Below are 21,110 nucleotides of genomic sequence, written 5' to 3'. Positions count from 1 at the left end.
CTTTTCAAAACGTGATTTTACATTTTCATACATAACGGACAAAATTACAGTACAATTACAATGAAATTCAATGAGGTCTTATGGGGCAACTAGGCTTTCCATACAATACCAATTCTGTGAAAATCTGTTTAGTAATCTCTATGAAAAATGAGTGAGTTTCAACAGCCTCCGGAGCACGTTTTCTTTTAATAAATTTTGAACCACATATTCAATCATTATGGAAATCTTTAGGTAAGGTTTCTCAAGGCAGTCTTTTCATTTGACACCAGTTTTATAAAAATTGGTTGTGTAGTTTAGAAGATAATGAAGTTTCGTGATTTTCACATTTTAAAACACAGTGCCTAAACTAAAAGTACGATGAAAACGAAAGTCAATGGCATTCTAGGGGGCCACTAGATCTTTCATTTGCAACTGATTTCGTGAAAATCGGTTTAGCCAGCTCTGAGAAAAGTGAGTAAATTTAGACAGGCTTAGGAATATGTTTCTTTTCATAATGCGATTTCACATTTTTTTAATAACGGACAAATTTACAATTCGATTACAATGAAATTCAATAGCAACCTATGGGACGATAAGACCTTTCATTTGACACTAATTTTGTAAAAATCGGTTCTGCCATCTCTGAGAAAAATGAGTGAGTTTAAACAGCCTCTGGAAAACTTTTCTTTACATAACTTTTGAACCATATGTGTGGTTTCTGAGATTTTGATGTTTCGTGGTTTTTACATTTTATACATAACCTCTACACTAAAAATCCGATTACAATGAAATTCAATAGCAACCTATGGCGCAACTAGACCTTTCATTTGCAATTAATTTATGAAAATCGGTCCAGCCATTTCTGAGAAAAGTGAGTGAGAAAAAAGTTGCACATACACACATACACACACACGCACACACACACATACACACACAAAATGCTCAGCTCGTCGAACTGAGTCGAGTGATATACGGCATTCGTTCCTTTTGAGCACTTTTATACCTTTATTTTTTGCAGTGATTGCTATACCCTTCTAGGAGAAAGGCAAAAATGTACGAACAGCATATTAAAAAAATAAACAAAATAGAAACAAATTTAAATGTGGAAACTAATATTAAATTATGGATATCATGATAACAGATAAAACAGAAAGAAATGATAAAATATAAATGGTAATTAATGCAAATCAGCGTAATTAAAATTTACGTAGATGAAAGAAATTTTTCTATAACTGTGCAAAACATTACAACATTTACTTAAAACTTGTTCACAGTAGTATGTATGATAATCTGTGCTCTATTCATTCACCCATAACCACAAAACATAAAATAGTAAAATTGCTATATGAATAATTTAAAATTTCACCTTATTCCCATGTCGACGAGAGCATGTATGGTTGTATATAACCTTTGGTATGCGATGCATACTTTGCTTTTCTTTGCACGAAGGTTGTCGGTAAGGTACCGGGCAGTCCTTACGCTTCTTCTTCCCACAGCCTTTTTAACAGCCCTCACACGACATCCATCATAGGCAAATAAAAAAAGAGAGCGAAAATGTCTCCGGTGGACTCGGGCTGTTACCGAAACGCGCTGTTTGTGTAGTGCGGACACGAACGTCTGTATGAAACAGCTTCTTCACTTTTCTACATTCGCAATCCCGAAGACACCCTTAAAATAATGCCGAATCCACACACGGAGTACAGTTTTCGTTTCCTTTTGTGATGCTCTGTTGCCAATACGTTCTCAATGTGCCTATCGGAATGCCAGCGCGGATAGGTTTCACGGACAGCAACAGAAAACATATTCTTAGAAGACAGCAAAAAAAAAAGACTGTACCATTGGGATGCCTGGTTCTGTGTTACTATGTAAATAAAAATTAAATATAATGTCAAGTTAATTTTTAACATCAAAATTTAAGATTTGAATAGAATTGAAAGTAATGTAACCTGATAGAAATTATTTTCATTGAAGAGTTACACAAAAATGGAACAACAATACAATATACAAATAAACACAAACGTTTCAGAAGAAACTCTAGGAAAAAGTATTAAAAACAGTGTGAATAACGTGAAAAAGCAAATCTTAAGAACCTAACCATGTATCCTCGAAAACAACGAAAAAAAAAAAATAAGAACGATATTTTTTTTCAATAAAACAGCAACAAAACTGTTAAACAAAAAAAAAATAGGGATAAAGTTTATTTAAAAAAGCTAAACAAAACAGTAAAATATTGCCATATGAAAACAATACTTAATTACAAGTGATAATAGGCTAAAACGACCAAATTAAATTAATGGCAAACAAAATCATTGAAATGAAAATTTGAAAAGAAAAAAGTTGGAATGTAGGATTTTTTCTCTTAGGGACTGATACTCTTCTACGCAGATGCCCATTAGGGTGTCCCAAAAAAAATCGCTGTTGAAAAAGTCAAGATGCTCAGCCCTAAATTGAAAGATAATGTTATTTATAGCATTTTTGTAGAACATTTCGACTTTCTAAAAAATTGTTTTCAGGTTGCCCAAACGTGATTTATGAAAAAATGACTTTTTTCAGCTACAAACCCTCTCTTTTGCACTTTTTTCAATTTTGTTCGATTCCTAAAATTTTACATATATTTTTTTATTTTGTGGGGTTGTTTTTGAATATTTTGCATGGTTCAGTTCAGCATTGCAATCAGTTTTTTGACTCACAGAGCTCATTAAACATCACAAAATATTAATTTTTCTAATAATTTTCAGATAAAACAAATAAAAAAAAAATTTGATCAAGAACTGAAATTTTCATTGCAAAGCGGGATTTACGATGAAAGTTTACATGCAAAAAGATACTTGATATCTTATCGGGGAGCTGAGATATTGGCATTTTTATATGTGATGGAAAACTATGCATTTTAACAAATATGTTAAATAACTGTTTTATTTTGGGAGATAAAAAATAATAATGTTCAGAAAACAAATGCATTTTTAGATGGCTGATAACTTAGTAGAAGGTTTGAAAATTCGGAAAAATTTGCGAAATAAGTTAGAACGGAAATTGTGATTTTTAGTGCCTTCTATTTGAAAACTCAATGTTGCTCGTAATACATAAGAGATAGAAACATGATGTCTTCGGTAAAGTTTCTTGTTTTAATATAACCTAAAACTTTGTCGAAGACACCGTGCGTCTATCTTATTCTGATCAAAAAGTAAATTTTTTATCTCACTCATAGGTGGATTGATCATCCATCTTTCTACATTAAAAGATGCATTTTTGAATATCCTGAAACTCTTTCGAACATACCTTATGGCTATAATCATCATTTGAATCACTATTATGAAATTACATGCACAAACAGCAAAATAAAACACTGCGCAATGGAGATATTGAGCTTGAGTGGTATTTTTGACAAAATGCATAGTTTTCCATCACATGTAAAAACGCCAATATCTCAGCCCCCCGATAAGATATCAAGGATCTTTTTTCATGTAAATTTTCGTCTTGAATCCCGCTTTGCAGTAAAAATTTTAGTTCTTAATCAAAAAAAAATTATGTGTGTTTTGAAGGGTTTTATCTGAAAATAATGAGAAAAATTCACTTTTTTTGTGATGTTCAATGGGCTCTGTGAGTCAAATAATTGAATGCGATGCTGAACCAAACCATGCAAAATATTCAAAAACAGACCCACAAAAATAAAAAAATATATGGAAAAATTTAGGAATCGAACAGAATTGAAAAAAGTACAAAAAAATGGGTTTGTAGCTGAAAAAAGTCATTTATTCATAAATCACGTTTGGGCAACCTGAAAACAATTTTTTAGAAAGTCGAAATGTTCTACAAAAATGCTATAAATAACATTACCTTTCAATTTAGGGCTGAGCACCTTGACTTTTTCAACAGCGATTTTTTTTGGGACAGCCTAATGCTCATACGTCTACTATAATCTACTTAGTGTTATTCAACTTTTAAATTCCTTAAATACTCTTTTTTTAAAGTGGTCTAACTCCTAATGCAAATTACTTATTTTATTGCCTATATTTGAAAGCTGAAAAAAATTTCTACTAGATACAGCCAGACTTGTCGTTTCTCCTCAGAGAATCACTAGTGTGTAGGAGAATAGTTTTCACTGCGGAAACAAAGTGACGCACTTGCTTGAAGAAAGCAGCGAATCGTGTGTATCTGAGGGGCATGCAAAACACTGCGGTAGAATCTTAAATATCTCTCCAGAAAGATGATAGATCCCTCCAGAGAGGTAACTACGCAACAGAGCTCACTGCAGTGCATTTACTGTGTGTCTCTTGAGCATATATCAAATGAGGAGAGCATGTAGATAGAAAGTAGATTGCGTTGTTTGCTTTGCATCTCGAAAATGAAAAAAAAAATCCAGCCGCCCATCACGCGTGTTTGCTTATCGAATGCTATCGCATTTCTTTCAGCGTATTTCTGTGTATTCTCACTAGCGAGATTAGCCACTCTTGTTTCGCTCAATTGTGGTGTAAGCAGTAAGTGTGTTAGTTTTCCTGCGAGCTGCAGAAACACAGCACAAAACAAAAAGGCAAGTGTAGCGCAAAAAATGCTACACGCGAAGTAAGCGATGAATAAACACTATGCTCTTCCCACATATTGAGGAGAATAACAAGCCTGGATACAGCCTTCACATGTCCAAATAAATATAAAAGAATACTTTTTGGAAGTAAAAGCGTTTAGTAGTGCTGCTTTAATCGTATTTTGGTGTTTTCTCACGAAACAAAAAGTTGGTGTCACAGAGCGAGTTTTCATGGTTTAATTTGGATAACAAAAATAATAATGTTAATTGTATTTTTTTACAAGAAAACACCAAAATACGATCAAAATAACACTGCTCTTAAACATTTTTGCCTCCTAAATGATATTTTTTATACTTATTTTAACATGTAAAGCCTGTAAAAGCAAAGCCTTGGTGCTACATTTCGATTCAGAACTCGACCTTATGTTTTTTATACACAGACTTCGCAGCCGACTGTTTAGTGTACAGGACAATTGCGGGGCAAGCGCTACGATCCTACTGACACTAACAGTCTCTCCCGAGCCGAGACTCGGACCTAAGACGACTGGTTTGTTTGGCCAGCATCGTACCTCGAGACCATTTGGGAGATTGTGTGAAGCCTGTACTTAGTAGGAAATTTTCCCAACTTTTAAATAAAAGCAGTAAAATCGCTCCAAGTGGTATATTTCTGTTTCCATCACATGTAAAAACGCCAATATCTCAGCCCCCCGATAAGATATCAAGGATCTTTTTTCATGTAAATTTTCGTCTTGAATCCCGCTTTGCAGTAAAAATTTTAGTTCTTAATCAAAAAAAAAATTATGTGTGTTTTGAAGGGTTTTATCTGAAAATAATGAGAAAAATTCACTTTTTTGTGATGTTCAATGGGCTCTGTGAGTCAAATAATTGAATGCGATGCTGAACCAAACCATGCAAAATATTCAAAAACAGACCCACAAAAATAAAAAAATATATGGAAAAATTTAGGAATCGAACAGAATTGAAAAAAGTACAAAAAAATGGGTTTGTAGCTGAAAAAAGTCATTTATTCATAAATCACGTTTGGGCAACCTGAAAACAATTTTTTAGAAAGTCGAAATGTTCTACAAAAATGCTATAAATAACATTATCTTTCAATTTAGGGCTGAGCACCTTGACTTTTTCAACAGCGATTTTTTTTGGGACAGCCTAATGCTCATACGTCTACTATAATCTACTTAGTGTTATTCAACTTTTAAATTCCTTAAATACTCTTTTTTTAAAGTGGTCTAACTCCTAATGCAAATTACTTATTTTATTGCCTATATTTGAAAGCTGAAAAAAATTTCTACTAGATACAGCCAGACTTGTCGTTTCTCCTCAGAGAATCACTAGTGTGTAGGAGAATAGTTTTCACTGCGGAAACAAAGTGACGCACTTGCTTGAAGAAAGCAGCGAATCGTGTGTATCTGAGGAGCATGCAAAACACTGCGGTAGAATCTTAAATATCTCTCCAGAAAGATGATAGATCCCTCCAGAGAGGTAATTACGCAACAGAGCTCACTGCAGTGCATTTACTGTGTGTCTCTTGAGCATATATCAAATGAGGAGAGCATGTAGATAGAAAGTAGATTGCGTTGTTTGCTTTGCATCTCGAAAATGAAAAAAAAATCCAGCCGCCCATCACGCGTGTTTGCTTATCGAATGCTATCGCATTTCTTTCAGCGTATTTCTGTGTATTCTCACTAGCGAGATTAGCCACTCTTGTTTCGCTCAATTGTGGTGTAAGCAGTAAGTGTGTTAGTTTTCCTGCGAGCTGCAGAAACACAGCACAAAACAAAAAGGCAAGTGTAGCGCAAAAAATGCTACACGCGAAGTAAGCGATGAATAAACACTATGCTCTTCCCACATATTGAGGAGAATAACAAGCCTGGATACAGCCTTCACATGTCCAAATAAATATAAAAGAATACTTTTTGGAAGTAAAAGCGTTTAGTAGTGCTGCTTTAATCGTATTTTGGTGTTTTCTCACGAAACAAAAAGTTGGTGTCACAGAGCGAGTTTTCATGGTTTAATTTGGATAACAAAAATAATAATGTTAATTGTATTTTTTTACAAGAAAACACCAAAATACGATCAAAATAACACTGCTCTTAAACATTTTTGCCTCCTAAATGATATTTTTTATACTTATTTTAACATGTAAAGCCTGTAAAAGCAAAGCCTTGGTGCTACATTTCGATTCAGAACTCGACCTTATGTTTTTTATACACAGACTTCGCAGCCGACTGTTTAGTGTACAGGACAATTGCGGGGCAAGCGCTACGATCCTACTGACACTAACAGTCTCTCCCGAGCCGAGACTCGGACCTAAGACGACTGGTTTGTTTGGCCAGCATCGTACCTCGAGACCATTTGGGAGATTGTGTGAAGCCTGTACTTAGTAGGAAATTTTCCCAACTTTTAAATAAAAGCAGTAAAATCGCTCCAAGTGGTATATTTCTGTTTCCTGATCATAGCTCATAATTACGAAACAGGAAAAAACTAAAATTGTTGGTGGAAATATAGTTGCCATTCCCTCATAAAGAGGATACAACATTAAATTTCTTTATATCGATTATAATCAAAATCTTATAAAACGCAATTTAAAGTTATATGTGAAGCAATTAAACGCGTCAGAAAAAATCGTAAAACACTTCATTCCTGTAAGGCATATAAAATGCAACACGATGTTTCAAATGAGGCCATTCAAGATAACCTGGGAAAACCGCAAGGAATATATTTTTTTTCGACTATGAAATTGTGAAAGCGATCGTTAGGAAAAAAGCAGCATTCCAAATTCCATGCTTTTGAGTCCAAAATAGTGCACTGTGAGTGACTGTGCAGAATTTGATGAAAGACATTGGGTCAAAAATGCGTTCGTTTATTACGATTGGTATTAAAAACTGAACTAAGCTTCAATAAACCAAAAACACAAAAGGAATTGTCAATCTCTTTCAAATTTATTTCAAAAATGTATGTTGCTAATTACTTTCCGATACAACCTTACATTTAGAGTTAGGCCACTTTAGAGAAAGAGTATTTGAGGAACTTAAACGTAGAATAACTCTGAGTAGATCAACATTAGAAAAACTAATCATGGAAGTGAAATAAACATCTAAATTAGTCCCAAATTAGCAAAAAGTGCAGTAGAAATAAACAAATACAGTCATACCTCGATATAAGACAACCTCGATATAACGTAACTCGATATAACGTAACTTTTACCTCGATATAACGTAACTTTTTTTAATTTCACAAAACAATTATTTTTGGGGTGTATAATGTTCCAAATAAATGTTTTAAATAAGTTTTGAAACCAATAAGTACCGTAAAATAGGGTAAAATTGACATTTATCTTTTCAATGTTTTGTGACTGGTTATGTTTTCTACATAAATTGCCTTAAAGGGACATAAGACAGGTTTACATATACTTTTAGGTGAAGGGATATAAGTTTTTGCGCACTTTTGAGTAACCATCAAGAATTTTACATCGATAAATAAAAAAATTATTTTTCGTGCCTCGATACAACGTAACTCGATATAACGTAACGAAAATAAAAATAAAGTTGCCTTATATCGAGGTATGACTGTATTTATTTGAAAAGATAGTGCGAAATTTGCACGACATCTTTAGTTCTGTCAACGTTGACAACACAACTGAACACATCCTTCAAATGGAAAGACCTAAGATTGAATCCTCATTTTTTACAACACATAGAAGTGATAAACTTTGAAGAATAAACACAAAGTAATATTGCCAACTCTTGATTATTACATCCAAGGAGAGTAGATTTGGTTAAGCAAAGTATTTATTCAATGCTTTGAGTGATTTTTTTTACCTGTTTTTCGCTTCAGAAGAAATTTTGTGCACTGGATTCAATGATCAGATATCAAAAAAGATGTCAGGTGTTCTAAATGTTCAATAACTTTTTTTATCATCAATTCTACAGTAGTAGTTTACAGCATGTGATTTTCATAAAGACTGTTAGTAATTAGAAAGTTAACCTACAGTAAAAGCTCATTAAATGAAGTTTGACAAAAAGATCAGATTACCCGTTTCGCTATGTTGGGAGCAGCAGAGTAGAACATCCGCTGTGCACAAACAAAAAACCACTAAAATACGATAACACTGTCCAACAGATAAGCTACTGTTACGATAGGAATATTTGTTTCCTAATGTCGAAACTTCTCTCCTACTCTTTCCCGTTGAATAAACGTTACATATATGCTAACGTTAAATAAATACTAATTTACTGATATGCTGAAACAACCTTTTCTGGACGTTATGCTCAATCCCGACTGCAAAAAGCTGACATACATTGCAATTCCGGAAAGTGGTACTGTCTGTAAAAAACGTAGCATAATTACATACATATTACCTTTAACAATATAAGTATAATAAAACAGCACAAAAAGGATACAGGAAACAGCTAGGGCCTTTCAATAGCACTGCACAAGAATATATTTGAATATTTTAACCTGCGCTCATTATGCGTCGCTGCTTTGCACTGCGAATATAATTCCTTTTTTTACAGACGACCTTTGAAAGGAGCAATGTTGTTCAAGTGAACGACTGAGGAGTGAGTAGTGGAAATTAAACCTGCATTTTGCTTTCCACTATCTATCACAAAGCAACAGAAAAACAGAGTGGAGAGTAAAAAAACAACAAAACGAAGGGTATGCCTTTTTTATGCGGCTCTGCGGGCGAGACATAAACCATATGGCTTGCGCGGTATCTCGCGCGCGATAATTGTGGGAACATAGTTCTTAGCTTAGTTCGGTATATGTGTGGCGTGTACTGCCTTCTTCCGGTGTCGATCAAGTCTACACGTCTGATTTCCTGCTCTCATATGAAATCATTTAAGGATGATCAACGGCTTTTTTCTGCGGAGAAGATTTTTAACGGGTAGACAACTAAGTTTTAGATTGTATTTGGTATTCATACGTAAAACTGCATTTAGCAATAGTTATAATTTGTTTGCGGCATTGAACTTATTTTTTGCTTGATGAGCTAATCGTTAAATTTGCCACAAGTGGGCTGTACCGTACTATTATATTTATCTCTGAAACCGTTAATGTATGAAAATATATTCTCCGGCTTGTGTAGCACGGCTAACTGCTGATCTGCTGAGCGTGCGTGCGCCTAAAGCGCGAGCTGATGTGCTGCAAATTCATGGTTTCAAGCGCGAAAATATCCCCCCAACCGCAAAATAAAACATTTAATTTATTGCAAAGGTTTGATTGATTCACTGGCGGTGGGCCGACCGTACCGTTTGTGCTGGCTTGGTTGATTGATGTTTTCTGTTGTTGTAGAAAAATGTTAATTCACTATTTAACCGATGTTTATTTTGTTTTTCCTTTCATTTCAGGTGAGTGAGCAGAATTCGGCAGCAACAGATGTTGAAGTAAGTAGTATGGTTTTATGCAGTCACGAGCTTTTGCGATTATAATTTCGTATGTAGGACGCTCGCTTTGCGAAAATGACAAACATTTAACTATTATTAATAATAGCAATGTTGAAGAGCGTTATTAACTTCTGAAATAGTTTTTCGATTCATTGTGTTATAAACTTGTAAGCTCAATAGAACAATAGATCCACAATAGATCAAACAATGGTCGCAGTGGTTCAGTCTTCTACAAGCTCAATAGAAACTTAATGGAATTCACTTTAGAATACTCGAATAACTAGATAGATGAAGTAAGTAGTATGGTTTTATGCAGTCACCTGCTTTTGCGATTATAATTTCGTATGTAGGACGCTCGCTTTGCGATAATGACAAACATTTAACTATTATTTATAATAGCAATGTTGAAGAGCGTTATTAACTTCTGAAATAGTTTTTCGATTCATTGTGTTATAAACTTGTAAGCTCAATAGAACAATAGATCCACAATAGATCAAACAATGGTCGCAGTGGTTCAGTCTTCTACAAGCTCAATAGAAACTTAATGGAATTCGCTTTAGAATACTCGAATAACTAGATAGATGCGCAATATGAACCAACTCTGTGAATCTTCAGCAGAAGCGAAGCATTTCTGATCAGAAGCATTTTTAGTCGAAGATGTCTAATTTACGGTAATTTTGGTAGATTGATTTAATTGATTACTTCGGAATTACGGACAAAAGCTCCAAACAACTTTTCAATTAACCGAACCAAGAAAAGTATACATATTTTTGATACAAATCATTAGTGAGCCTTACATCCCGGTACAGAGTTTAAACGTCTGTTTATTCGATACCAAATATGTGACATATTTTTGGAATGTACTGTACATGTTTCGGTAAATATAAGTTTGAGGCAATACTGATGCAAATATTTCAAAATTCGCAGAATTCCATCAATTTTTTGCAAATAAACCTAAAAAAATCTATAATCTATAAAGCATATGGAATTCAAACATTCCTCTAAGCATTTTGGTTACATCCCACGATTGGAACACCGCACCACGGTTTCACCACTCACGTTTACTGTTAGCTCACTTACCGAATCTCACTGAGGTTTAATTCATGCAGCGGCAGAAACGGCTCTCTCTCAGACGACTTTCGGGCTACCGCGCGGCGTATCGGACCATGAAAAGTGCAAGCAGCAGAGAATAACATGACGTTGTCTCCGGCTCGCAGTATGGAATGAATCAGCGGCAGCTCCCTCAGTATAGGTACAAGAAAGGAAAAAAATATCAAACAAAACCATCAGTGGGAGAGAGAGCCTTTCGGTGGTTCACTACTGGTGAGCAGAAAATGGGGGCTCAGCCACGATCAGTACCGTGAATGGGATTTAGTTTAGCGTTAGATCGAAACCTTGTTGGTCGAGGTTTTACGGTGCATACGTTTTGTCGCGAATGGAAGAACAATTTTTGACCGTTAATCGTTTCGTCCGGTAGTGTCACGCTGCTGCTAGATTGAGTGTTTTTTTTTCTCCTAATTCTGTTGTCTAGTTTATCGACGGATGGCGATGGTGATCATCTCCGGTTTTGAAGTATGTTTTTGTCGGTTGACGACATTTGTCCATGAACTGTGATTTTTATGTAGAAATCTAGTCGGTTATTACTGTGACGACGTTTGGAACGTCTGTGTTGATTATTATGTGTGTTCCAGTTGTGCGGTTTTAGTTTATCTGGGATTGATTATTACCCAATGTTCGTTTGAAATCAAGTGTGTGTGTGTTTCGTTACGATAGCTGCGCCTGTCTCGATTTTCGCAAGTGAAAACGCTATTTCGCACTGACTAGCGCCAGTCTCCTCCCCCGGCAAGAGCAACTATTCGTGTGTTCCGCAAGCATCAAATTAAACCGATGTGTGAAATTGAAAAAAAAAAAACATGAGATGTGTCGAAAACCCAGTGGAGCACGATAAATCACGCGGAATTTGTTGAAGATATAAATTATGAAATTGTTTAACTTTCGATGAGAAATACTTTACGAAAGACAGTTTAATTGTCGGTTGAGCTCGAGAAACAATACATTGATCAGTTTCACTATTTCCTTTACAATTTTGTAAGAAAGTGTTTGTTGGCATTTATTTCAAGATGTTCACTTATGCGTATCATTCATCCTCTAATTTACCTCGAAAGAGAGCTAGATTCATAGCAGAACACTGTTTTGTTAAAATTCAAGATTAATTAAAAAACTTAAGATTCATGTCCAAGTTATCAGTCTAAACTGCTAGTAAAACTTAAAATAGCTTTATTATGTAAAAAAAAACTGTTAAAACTCTGGAAATAATCTTCATACTTTATAACGTTTCTCATAACTCTTGGCTTAGTGCTATTGCTTTGAAACCATTTCAAAACTGCAAAACTATGCCAAGATTATATAATTTAGCCTTTAGGTTGATTGTATAGAACTATACTCGGACAATCCTTGATAGCCATCTTATTGCGTTTGTTAATGATGATCGTAAAATTCTAGGTAACAAATTTTACTGCGGAAAAGTAAAATCAAGCAGCTTTGGATCTGTTACTTGTGATAGACGGTATTTAAAATTTGCATACATAATGAATCTTTATTTTAAAATTTCGAAAATAAAGGATAAAATTTTTGTTGTTCAAGGCATTCTCTGCTTCACATTTATTTTCAATTACAATAACATGCGATTTTTATATTGTACTCTTCGTTAAAAATGGTGGTGATCCTGAAACATACACTGACTCAGACGATAAATTTACGACCTCATTTCGGACTGAATGCAATCATACCTTTCCAGGACAGTAAAATTAAAAAAGGTCTATTATCTAGCATCAGCTATCAGTTCTTTACAACTTTTCTACACAGCGTAATAAATTGATAACAAAATTCGACGCATATTTAAAATGAGTTGAAATGATTACCTATTTTAGCTTTAACTTTACCAGAGACTTTAATGAGTTTTCCAGTAAGCAAACGTAAAAGCGACGAACCCGGTGAGTTATTACTCTGAGGCCTTTTGACGAACTTCTACATTTACTAGGGGCACTAAAATTCACAGACATGGATAAAAGACTTAAAACTTTCATTTGTTCCAGTTGGAATATTAGGGCATTTTTTTTTGGCTTTTATCGACCAGTGCAACGTTTAAAGGAATTATATTGAGTTTCAACAATGTCATTTTTTTTTTAAAGTAAAGGTTGATATCAATACTTTTTTTTTGTTCACACAACATTTATTTGACACGGCACAATACAAATTAATGTTTTACGGAGCCAACTATAAGATATAAATAATAACTGAATTGCAAAAATAAGACTTGATTGCTAGAACAGCAAGGCTGAATTAGGTAACAGTTTGATTGATAGTTAAAACATTCATGCTTGATCAAAAAAACGGAATACTTTAGGCTTTTATAAAGTTTTTTCCATTACAACGTTTAATAAACTAGTGACCGACTGCCTGATTCACGTTTTGGTAGCTCAAACATGTTAACGGGGGTTTTTCTAATTCAAAACTAATTCTGTCGATGCCAAAAACTTCCTGAAAAATTCACAAATTGAACACTATGCGACGACTATCGATACAGGTCGGACTCGATTATCCGGAGACTCTATTATCCGGAATTCCAGACTCGATTACCCAATTTTTTTTTTTTTTTGGTGTTCGTTTTAAATTTTCATTCCGAAATTTTACCTTTACCATCCTTTCTGGCAGATTTGCTACGATTTATGTCACTTTCGGCATGTTTGGGACATGTTTGAATTAAGTGAAAATAATCAATGTCCAATTTATTATTTTTGCTTCGCAAGATTTTACCCCTTTTCGCTTCAGAAATAATTTCTGGTTACGCCACTGCATCATACAAGTAAAATAAAAAAAGGAAATATTCATTATATGTTCGTTAATAGCAAATTTGAATATTTTTCTGTGATTCGATTATCCGGAAAACTCGATTATTCGGAATGGATTTTTTTTAATGTTCCGTTTAGTGTTAAGACAATTATATAAAAAAAGTTATTTTCAAAATATAAAAAATAATATAAAAAGCATTAAACGCAAAACTCAGTTTTTCTTTCTTAGAATTCTTTCGCAGACAGACTTGCGCAGTTTTGAATAAAATTTTGTTAATGTGTTAGAGACTCAATAAGGTTGAATTTTTCATTGATTGAGGCTTTTTTTTCTCAAGGTTAATTTGGTGTCCTGATCATTGAATTAGTGGTCGTCCACATTCCACTTGGGCAGCTCAGGGGGGAGTGGTAATTGTAAAATGTTCACGGTCCATAAACTTTTTTAATTTATACTGGAGGGGCCAAAATCGTCAAAAAAAATTTCACGTGAAATGTAGATGGCCCTATTTTATTTTCACTAAACTCAAAAAAACAGTAGTGGCGTACTAGTTGTAGCATTAATCGATTATGATTTATGGAGCTAGTAGGGTATAACATGTGCATCCACTTGGTCTCAGTAGACAGGTTACTACGTTGATCGCGCGGTGTACGTTGAATATTTTGAAACTCAGTTTGGAAAATAGGTTCAATTGATGGGTAAACACTGATGCTCACCTAATTTTTTTCTTGCATCTTATAGCATTTTTTCTCAGCTTTCCAATGCTGGTCTCAGATCGAAAATCGGTAGTTGCAAACTCGGTCAAAATTGTATTTTTCTGATATAATCGAAGATGGCGGCCAAATTCAAGATGGCGGCCTAAATTCTGATCACTTCAATTGAAAGCCCCATCATCCCTCTTTACAGAAAAGTGCCTTTTGTAGTACTTTACATAACGAACTTTAGAGATATAGCTCAAATCTAGATAAACATTTCAAAAGGTCCTATCTGCTTTCATCGTTTTTCCGGAGGGTCTTTTCATTTTGGTAATGGCTCAGTTCTAGTGACTCTCCCAAGCGTGGTTCTCGTTCAGAAGGCAAGAGTGATCCCTCCGCTATCAAACTTGTATAGATATCGCGTCATAAAAGGTGTTTAATGAGTTGTGGTGATTGAATGAAAGTGATCGATCAAAAAATCGATCATAGCAGATAGGACCTTTTGAATTGTTTCTCTAGAAATAATACATCAAGAATTGCTAAAATTTAAACTTTTCTGAAAATTGTTCCGCCCCTTGGTGACCAAGGGGTCAACAAATTCGATCAAAGAAAAATGGCATTATCATTTTTTATCTATTTCTAATAACTATGTGCATTTATATCAAATTTGATAGACCTTGTGCACCTAGTGGCCTAGTTTCAGTGATAATTGCTCTTTTGTACTATATTTAAGCAGACTATTCTGGGTATTGTATGCTTCTTTCCATTAAATGTCTGTTATTGATCGATGATGAAACCATTTCGTGCCGCGTTATTAAAGTTTGGCCAAGCAATATTTTCAAAAGTTTAAAAAACCTTGGAATGAAATGTGATTATGTCTACCATCCCATAAGAATACCGTGATACTTTCTTATTTGATGGTCGAAAAAGATCCGGTCGACGACGTTCAACTAGGACTAAACTTGTGATAAAGATCATAAGGGGACGAATCCGACGAAATAGAACCGCTTTGTACGTAAAATGGCCGCTGATTTTATAGTTTTCAAATCGACCCTGCACAAGGTACTCAAACAAGACCTGAGATGCCGAGCTTTCAGCATTCAGTAGCAGCATTGAAGACAAAAAGGCACGAAAGATTTACTCTTCTATCGCGGCACGCCGGAAAAGATTTTATTTTTGACGTAGGACTATGTCTTACCGCATTGTATCAGGATTCATTCTGCGGAAACTAAAGCCAAGGTGTAACGTCGGCGTAAAATATTTCAAACGGTAATACTTGTGTAACTACATGATGGATTACAATAATCAATGTGTCGTGTTAGATTGATAAAATGGTGGACTTTTTTTTGAAAAGTTTTAGGGTTGAATTTCCAAGAGCAATGTTCCATTCACAAGCGAGCACACCTGGCACAGACTTTATGAGTAAACACCAACCGTCTGCTTTGATATCCCCTATATCAGCTGCAAAAAAATGACAGAATCTCTCCTTCCCAATAGGTAAACTAATGTGTGCTATTTTGATGTCTCGAAGGTAAAGCTTTTTCGAGAAGTTCGTAACAATCTCCGTCATCAGACAATTTGACGATCTGCTGTTAGAATATTAATAAAACTGATGTTTTGAAGGAAAACATGCTGGCACAGGCAACTCACGCGTCGTTTATCAGTGCAGCAGAACTCGATTTCCATTTATGTGCAGTCAAGGCAACTGGAAACTTCATTGCCGTTGTCGACGCACAGTGGGGTGTATTAAGCTAGCACGTAGCTATCGTGTTGCGACCTGGAAGATAATCGAATTGCCTTTTTTTGTGTCGTATAGAAGCAAATATCAGAAGGTGCCGTTGTTGTGCGGCCGGGACACAACACAATTCTGTACGTGTCGGATGAGGATAGTTAGCAGGAGGTGCAGTGCACCAGGCCCGCAACGGTATATCACTGCTCTTCTAGATCATATTATGTGAATACAACTGAACAGATTTTGACCACTGTTGATAGAATGACGAAAGTTGCCAAAACTTGTGATACAATAATTGGCCTATCTATGCAATAGTGAATCAGTAAATAGTTGAGTGGAAAACCAATATTATTTTTTACTAAATTGTACTCAATTGAGATCTGAATAGGAGCAGTTCTCGCTAAAACCAGGCCACTAGGAGCACAAGGTCTTTCGAATTTGATATAAATGCATATAATGGTGAGATAGAGAAAATAGAGAAAAAATGATTATGCCATATTTGTTTGATCGAATTTGTTGACTCCTCGGTCAACAATGGGTGAAATAGTTTCTAGAGAAGTGATTATTATTATTAGATCGCGTGGAATGCATTGAATATTTTGAAACTTCATTCGAAAATTCGTTTAATTGGTAGGTTGACACTGATGCTCACCTATTTTTTCTGTTATAGCATTTTTTCTCAGTTTTCCAATGCTGGTCTTAGATCGAAAATCGATAGTTGCGAACTGGGCTGAAATTGCATTTTTCTGATATAATCCAAGATGGCGGCTAAAATTCTGATTACTCCAAATGATAGCCCTATCATTCCTCATTACAGAGAAGTGCTTTTTGTAGTAGGTTCCATAACGAATTTCAGAGATATAACTCAAATAAAACATCAAGATTTGTTAAAATTTCAACTTTCTAGAAGCTATTTCGCCCCTTGGTGACCGAGAGGTCAACAAATTCGATCAAACAAATATGGCATTATCATTTTTTCTCTCTTTCTAATAACTATGTCCATTTATATCAAATTTGAAATATCTTGTGCATCTAGTGGCCTGGTTTCAGCGAGAATTGCTCATAGAAGGTTGCCTTTTCGCATATTGAAGAAAAATGACTGTATTAAGAGGAAAAAAATTCATCAAATAAATTTTCTTCTAAAATATGGTGCTGCTAATATATAGTAAAATTATCGTAGTCCTATTTCAATCATGAGGTCGTGTCTTAGATACAACACTCCTACTTTTTCGGATGAAGATTTATTTGTCTTGCAGTAATCTCACAATGTTCAAAATGACAGATTGTGAGCCTATTCTTCGCAGAATATCGCGGATAGTGACAGGAACGTTTCTCGGTTTCAAAGTGCCGCTTCAGTAATGGTTTGGAGAGGTATTTGTAAAGCCAAGCATAGATACTATGTGAGGAGAAAATAATCACGTATTTCAGCAGTACGGAGCACCCTCTCACACAGCGAATCTGGTTCAGAACTGGCGCTGGGGAAATTTAACTAGCTTTTTGGCCAAAAATGAATGGCTTCTCAATTCACCAGATCTGAATCCTTTAGATTCAGTGGTATGGTCATACATGTTGTCGAAGATAAATAAGTACAGAATACCTACACTGGCCTACATTGGATTAAAAACGTAGAAAAGTAATTCTTTAATCGTGTATGCACAGTAAAAAAAAAATTACATTATTTTAAATGCACATAAATGGAGCATTGGAAACCACGTAATATTTCGTGTAGCATTATATTCACATGCAAAGTAAATGAATATATTGTAAATTTGCATGCATATTTATTTTCGAAGCTTCAAGTTTATATCAATTAACGTACAAATTTACATGGCTTAAAACGATTCTGTATTGTGCATTATTAACGGTGTAAAATTGTATATGTTTTTCACTTTATGTGCTAGAAATCGTTATGTGCTTTCATTTGTATTATTTGTAAATTTCAATTTTTGGACTGTGTGGAATGTGCAGCTTGCAACGGATTTGATAATCGTTTGAAGCTCGTCCAAACGGGCTAAAGGTGGAGTTTTTCCAACATATATATGCTGTGATTAATTATTACCTTCAAATTCCAACAACAGTTACTGAAGGCTGAACAATTGTTGTGAAATAAACGTAGTTTCAATTTGTATGAGAATATGTTGGACACGGTGTACAATCAGAAAATTTTTCCGGAACAGTTGTTCAAATGCTCTCCAACGTTTTACCTTATCAATAACCCTTGATAAATTTTCCAAATGAAAACCGCAATGTTCGAAACTATTTGAAAAATTTGGATTTTGGTGTTAGTACAGGTGAATTAATTGAACAATTAGGTCAATAGACATTATTTTTTTCATTGGAAAAAATCCTGTACCCCAACTTCAAGGTATTTAGTGAATTTGCCTATTACCCTCAATGTCATGAGCGTTGAAATGGAGTTCGATACCTTCTATAGTGCATCGATTACATACATGACTAGAGACCGAGACCTTCGAGCAGTTCAAAGAAATGCCGCTCCCACTGCAACTACTGCAGCATGAAGGCGGGGGCTGGCAAGTAAAAAACATTTCAAAATTAGAAAAAAAAATCTTATTTGATCGGTAACCTTGGAAATGGTTAAAAATTACGAAGGAAAAACTCACCGCTGAGTGCCAATGGCTTGGATTTAGCCCCCACAGCCCGGCCGGATCTCGTTACGCTATTTTATACGAGAAAGAAAGAGCAATCTAGCTGATCTCTGATTAATTGGATTTCTGCCCGAGTAAGCGGCGTAGAAGAGCGGCACGTTTAATGGAACGTGTGAGCCGACCGGTTTGCGCTGGGAAAAACTTTTGGTGGAAATTATATCTCCGGAAAATAGAAAATTATTTCTGGTGACAAGACATGGGCGAGACTGAGGATGAATGAAAAACGTGAGAAATTTACTGTTAATAGTGCATTCATTGTATAACGCGTTCGTTTGTTTTGCTTGGTGGAATAGTCGTTTCGTCACTTTCCAAATCTCTCACCAAGAAACTGGGAAGGCAATACCTCAATGTCGTGTCAGTTTCCCATGCCGCAGAACAATACCACCTGCTGCTAATAGGTTGTTTCACCTCGCTGCATGTTGTTCGCTACGTGATAGAGGAAAAGTGTCGCCGCGGTTCCGACGTGCCTCGGGAAAATATTTATTATCTGCCAAGTTCGAAAAGCTCATATAAGCGGAAGGCTCATTAAGTGGCTCAACATCTGAACAAGTTTATCGTTATTAGTTCAGTGCATTTGAAACTTCCCCCAAGAAACAAAACAATGCTTGAGAGAAATTCATCGAGAAGAGAGAATAAGTGCCGAAGCTGCATACAAAACGGGCGTACGGAGGCGTACTAAAATGAAGTTTATTGTTCGTATGAAAGTGGAGAAATTGGTCACGGTGGCTTATTGTCTCAACCGCCGGCAGGGTCTTTCAATGCAAACGACTTCCCGTTTTACCTATTGTGTCGAGTTGGTGTTGTGCATAGTACGAACGGGCCCAACCGAATGTAATCAAGCGGAACTTGTGGTCTCACGTTTCTGTTGGTCAACTGTATAAATGCGTATTGCTTCTCCCCTGTGGTCGGTGGAAATAATTGGAAAATTTTGTGGCCATTTCCTTCGGACTAAACTAACGGCAACAACCGTTTGTATATATACATAATTTTATCGTCGAATTGCGTGGTTAGAGGCAATAACCAGACCGAAGTCTAGAGCACGATTGCATTATCAAACTTTGAGCTCTGGGTGATGAGTTCAGTCGTCGTCATTGGCGTCGCTTTCTCTCGTATTGCTGCGAAAATTCAGCTCTTACTCATTGTTCATACGATGTTTCGGTTTAGAAATTGACTGAGGGTTTGGTTTGAAATTTGGATTGCTCAGAAAGCACACACTGAATGAGTTGTGTTGCTTTTGCTCCAGTGATCCAGATTTCAAAAATATAATTCTACATCCATTGACGTTTGAGAAAGTGACTTTACCCAGGTCCTCAACTTGTGACAATATTGCTTCATGAGAAGGAGGAGTCGTGACTATCAGAAATTCCAATTCAGGAATCCGACTCAGACCCCCAGCGTGGTTTGTGGGGACTTTACCATCTCAGCTAGACATGTTGTTTTGATAGAACAATTAGACACGTTACCAGCGAGTGTTGGTTTCTGTATAAACGAAAACACTATCCTCGCAATGGTTCAATCACCTTCGATATCCAAACATAGATTGGCACCAAAAACACAGCACCTGCAAGCGGTGCCGGTTAATGAGAAACGCTGCTGGAGGATTGACAGCCAGATATGGGACCAGTTTCTCGTTGCACCAGACATGAATGATGAATTGATTGCAGCACCAAACAAATCAACCGTGTGCCCTTGAACGCAGTACGGATTAATCACTACCGGATCACCCATCTATGGGGGAAAGCTTTCCGTACTTGTCGAAGTGATAATTTGTAAATGTTTTTTTTCAGCTGTTAGTAACCCGTCAGTTTGTTGATTATTATCAATGCTTTACCGTGTGGTTTACATCAATCAGTTGATGCTTAGAATGTTTTGACCTTAAAAACACAAACGTCTACCGATGATGATGCAATAAGAATCCCGTTTTTTTATTTATCACAACCTTTACCAGCAAAACAAATCTGCCGAAACTGTGTGTAAGAGCGAGAACAAAATGTGTTCCGGCCAGCAGTTAGCGATCTAGTCGCGGCAACCAGTTTCAACTGTACTGCTTGCTGGTTAGTTTTTTACTTACAAGCGCATCGGAATTGCAAATCATCGCATCCAATGGAATTTGTGGCACTAGAATTACCAACGAGGAAGTTGAAGAAAAACATCCATCGTCTGGCAGAATGTCGTTCCACACAAATAGGATAGATACTGTGCTGGAACGGTGAGGATGGTAATGACAGCAGGCAATACATTTTAATTTTTATCTGAAGATACATT

General features: G+C 35.7%; 1 protein-coding gene across 5 annotated transcripts in view; it reads left to right on the top strand.

The window, feature by feature from the left end:
- LOC129726503 (regulator of G-protein signaling loco) overlaps nucleotides 1–21,110 on the top strand; it is a 92,572-nt gene that overhangs the window by 45,586 nt on the left and 25,876 nt on the right. For 2 of the 5 annotated variants that reach the window (XM_055683293.1, XM_055683292.1), the window contains one exon: nucleotides 9,871–9,906. The exons of the other annotated variants lie outside the window; for them this stretch is intronic. In XM_055683293.1, coding sequence (XP_055539268.1) covers nucleotides 9,871–9,906 — 36 coding nt within the window. The remainder of the gene's footprint in view (nucleotides 1–9,870; nucleotides 9,907–21,110) is intronic. 5 annotated transcript variants of the gene reach the window in all.

This window comes from Wyeomyia smithii, chromosome 3 (genome assembly GCF_029784165.1).
Source record: "Wyeomyia smithii strain HCP4-BCI-WySm-NY-G18 chromosome 3, ASM2978416v1, whole genome shotgun sequence".
NCBI classification, from domain to species: Eukaryota; Metazoa; Arthropoda; class Insecta; order Diptera; family Culicidae; genus Wyeomyia; species Wyeomyia smithii.
Note: the sequence above shows the minus strand (reverse complement) of the source record. Positions and strands in the feature narration are given on the sequence as shown.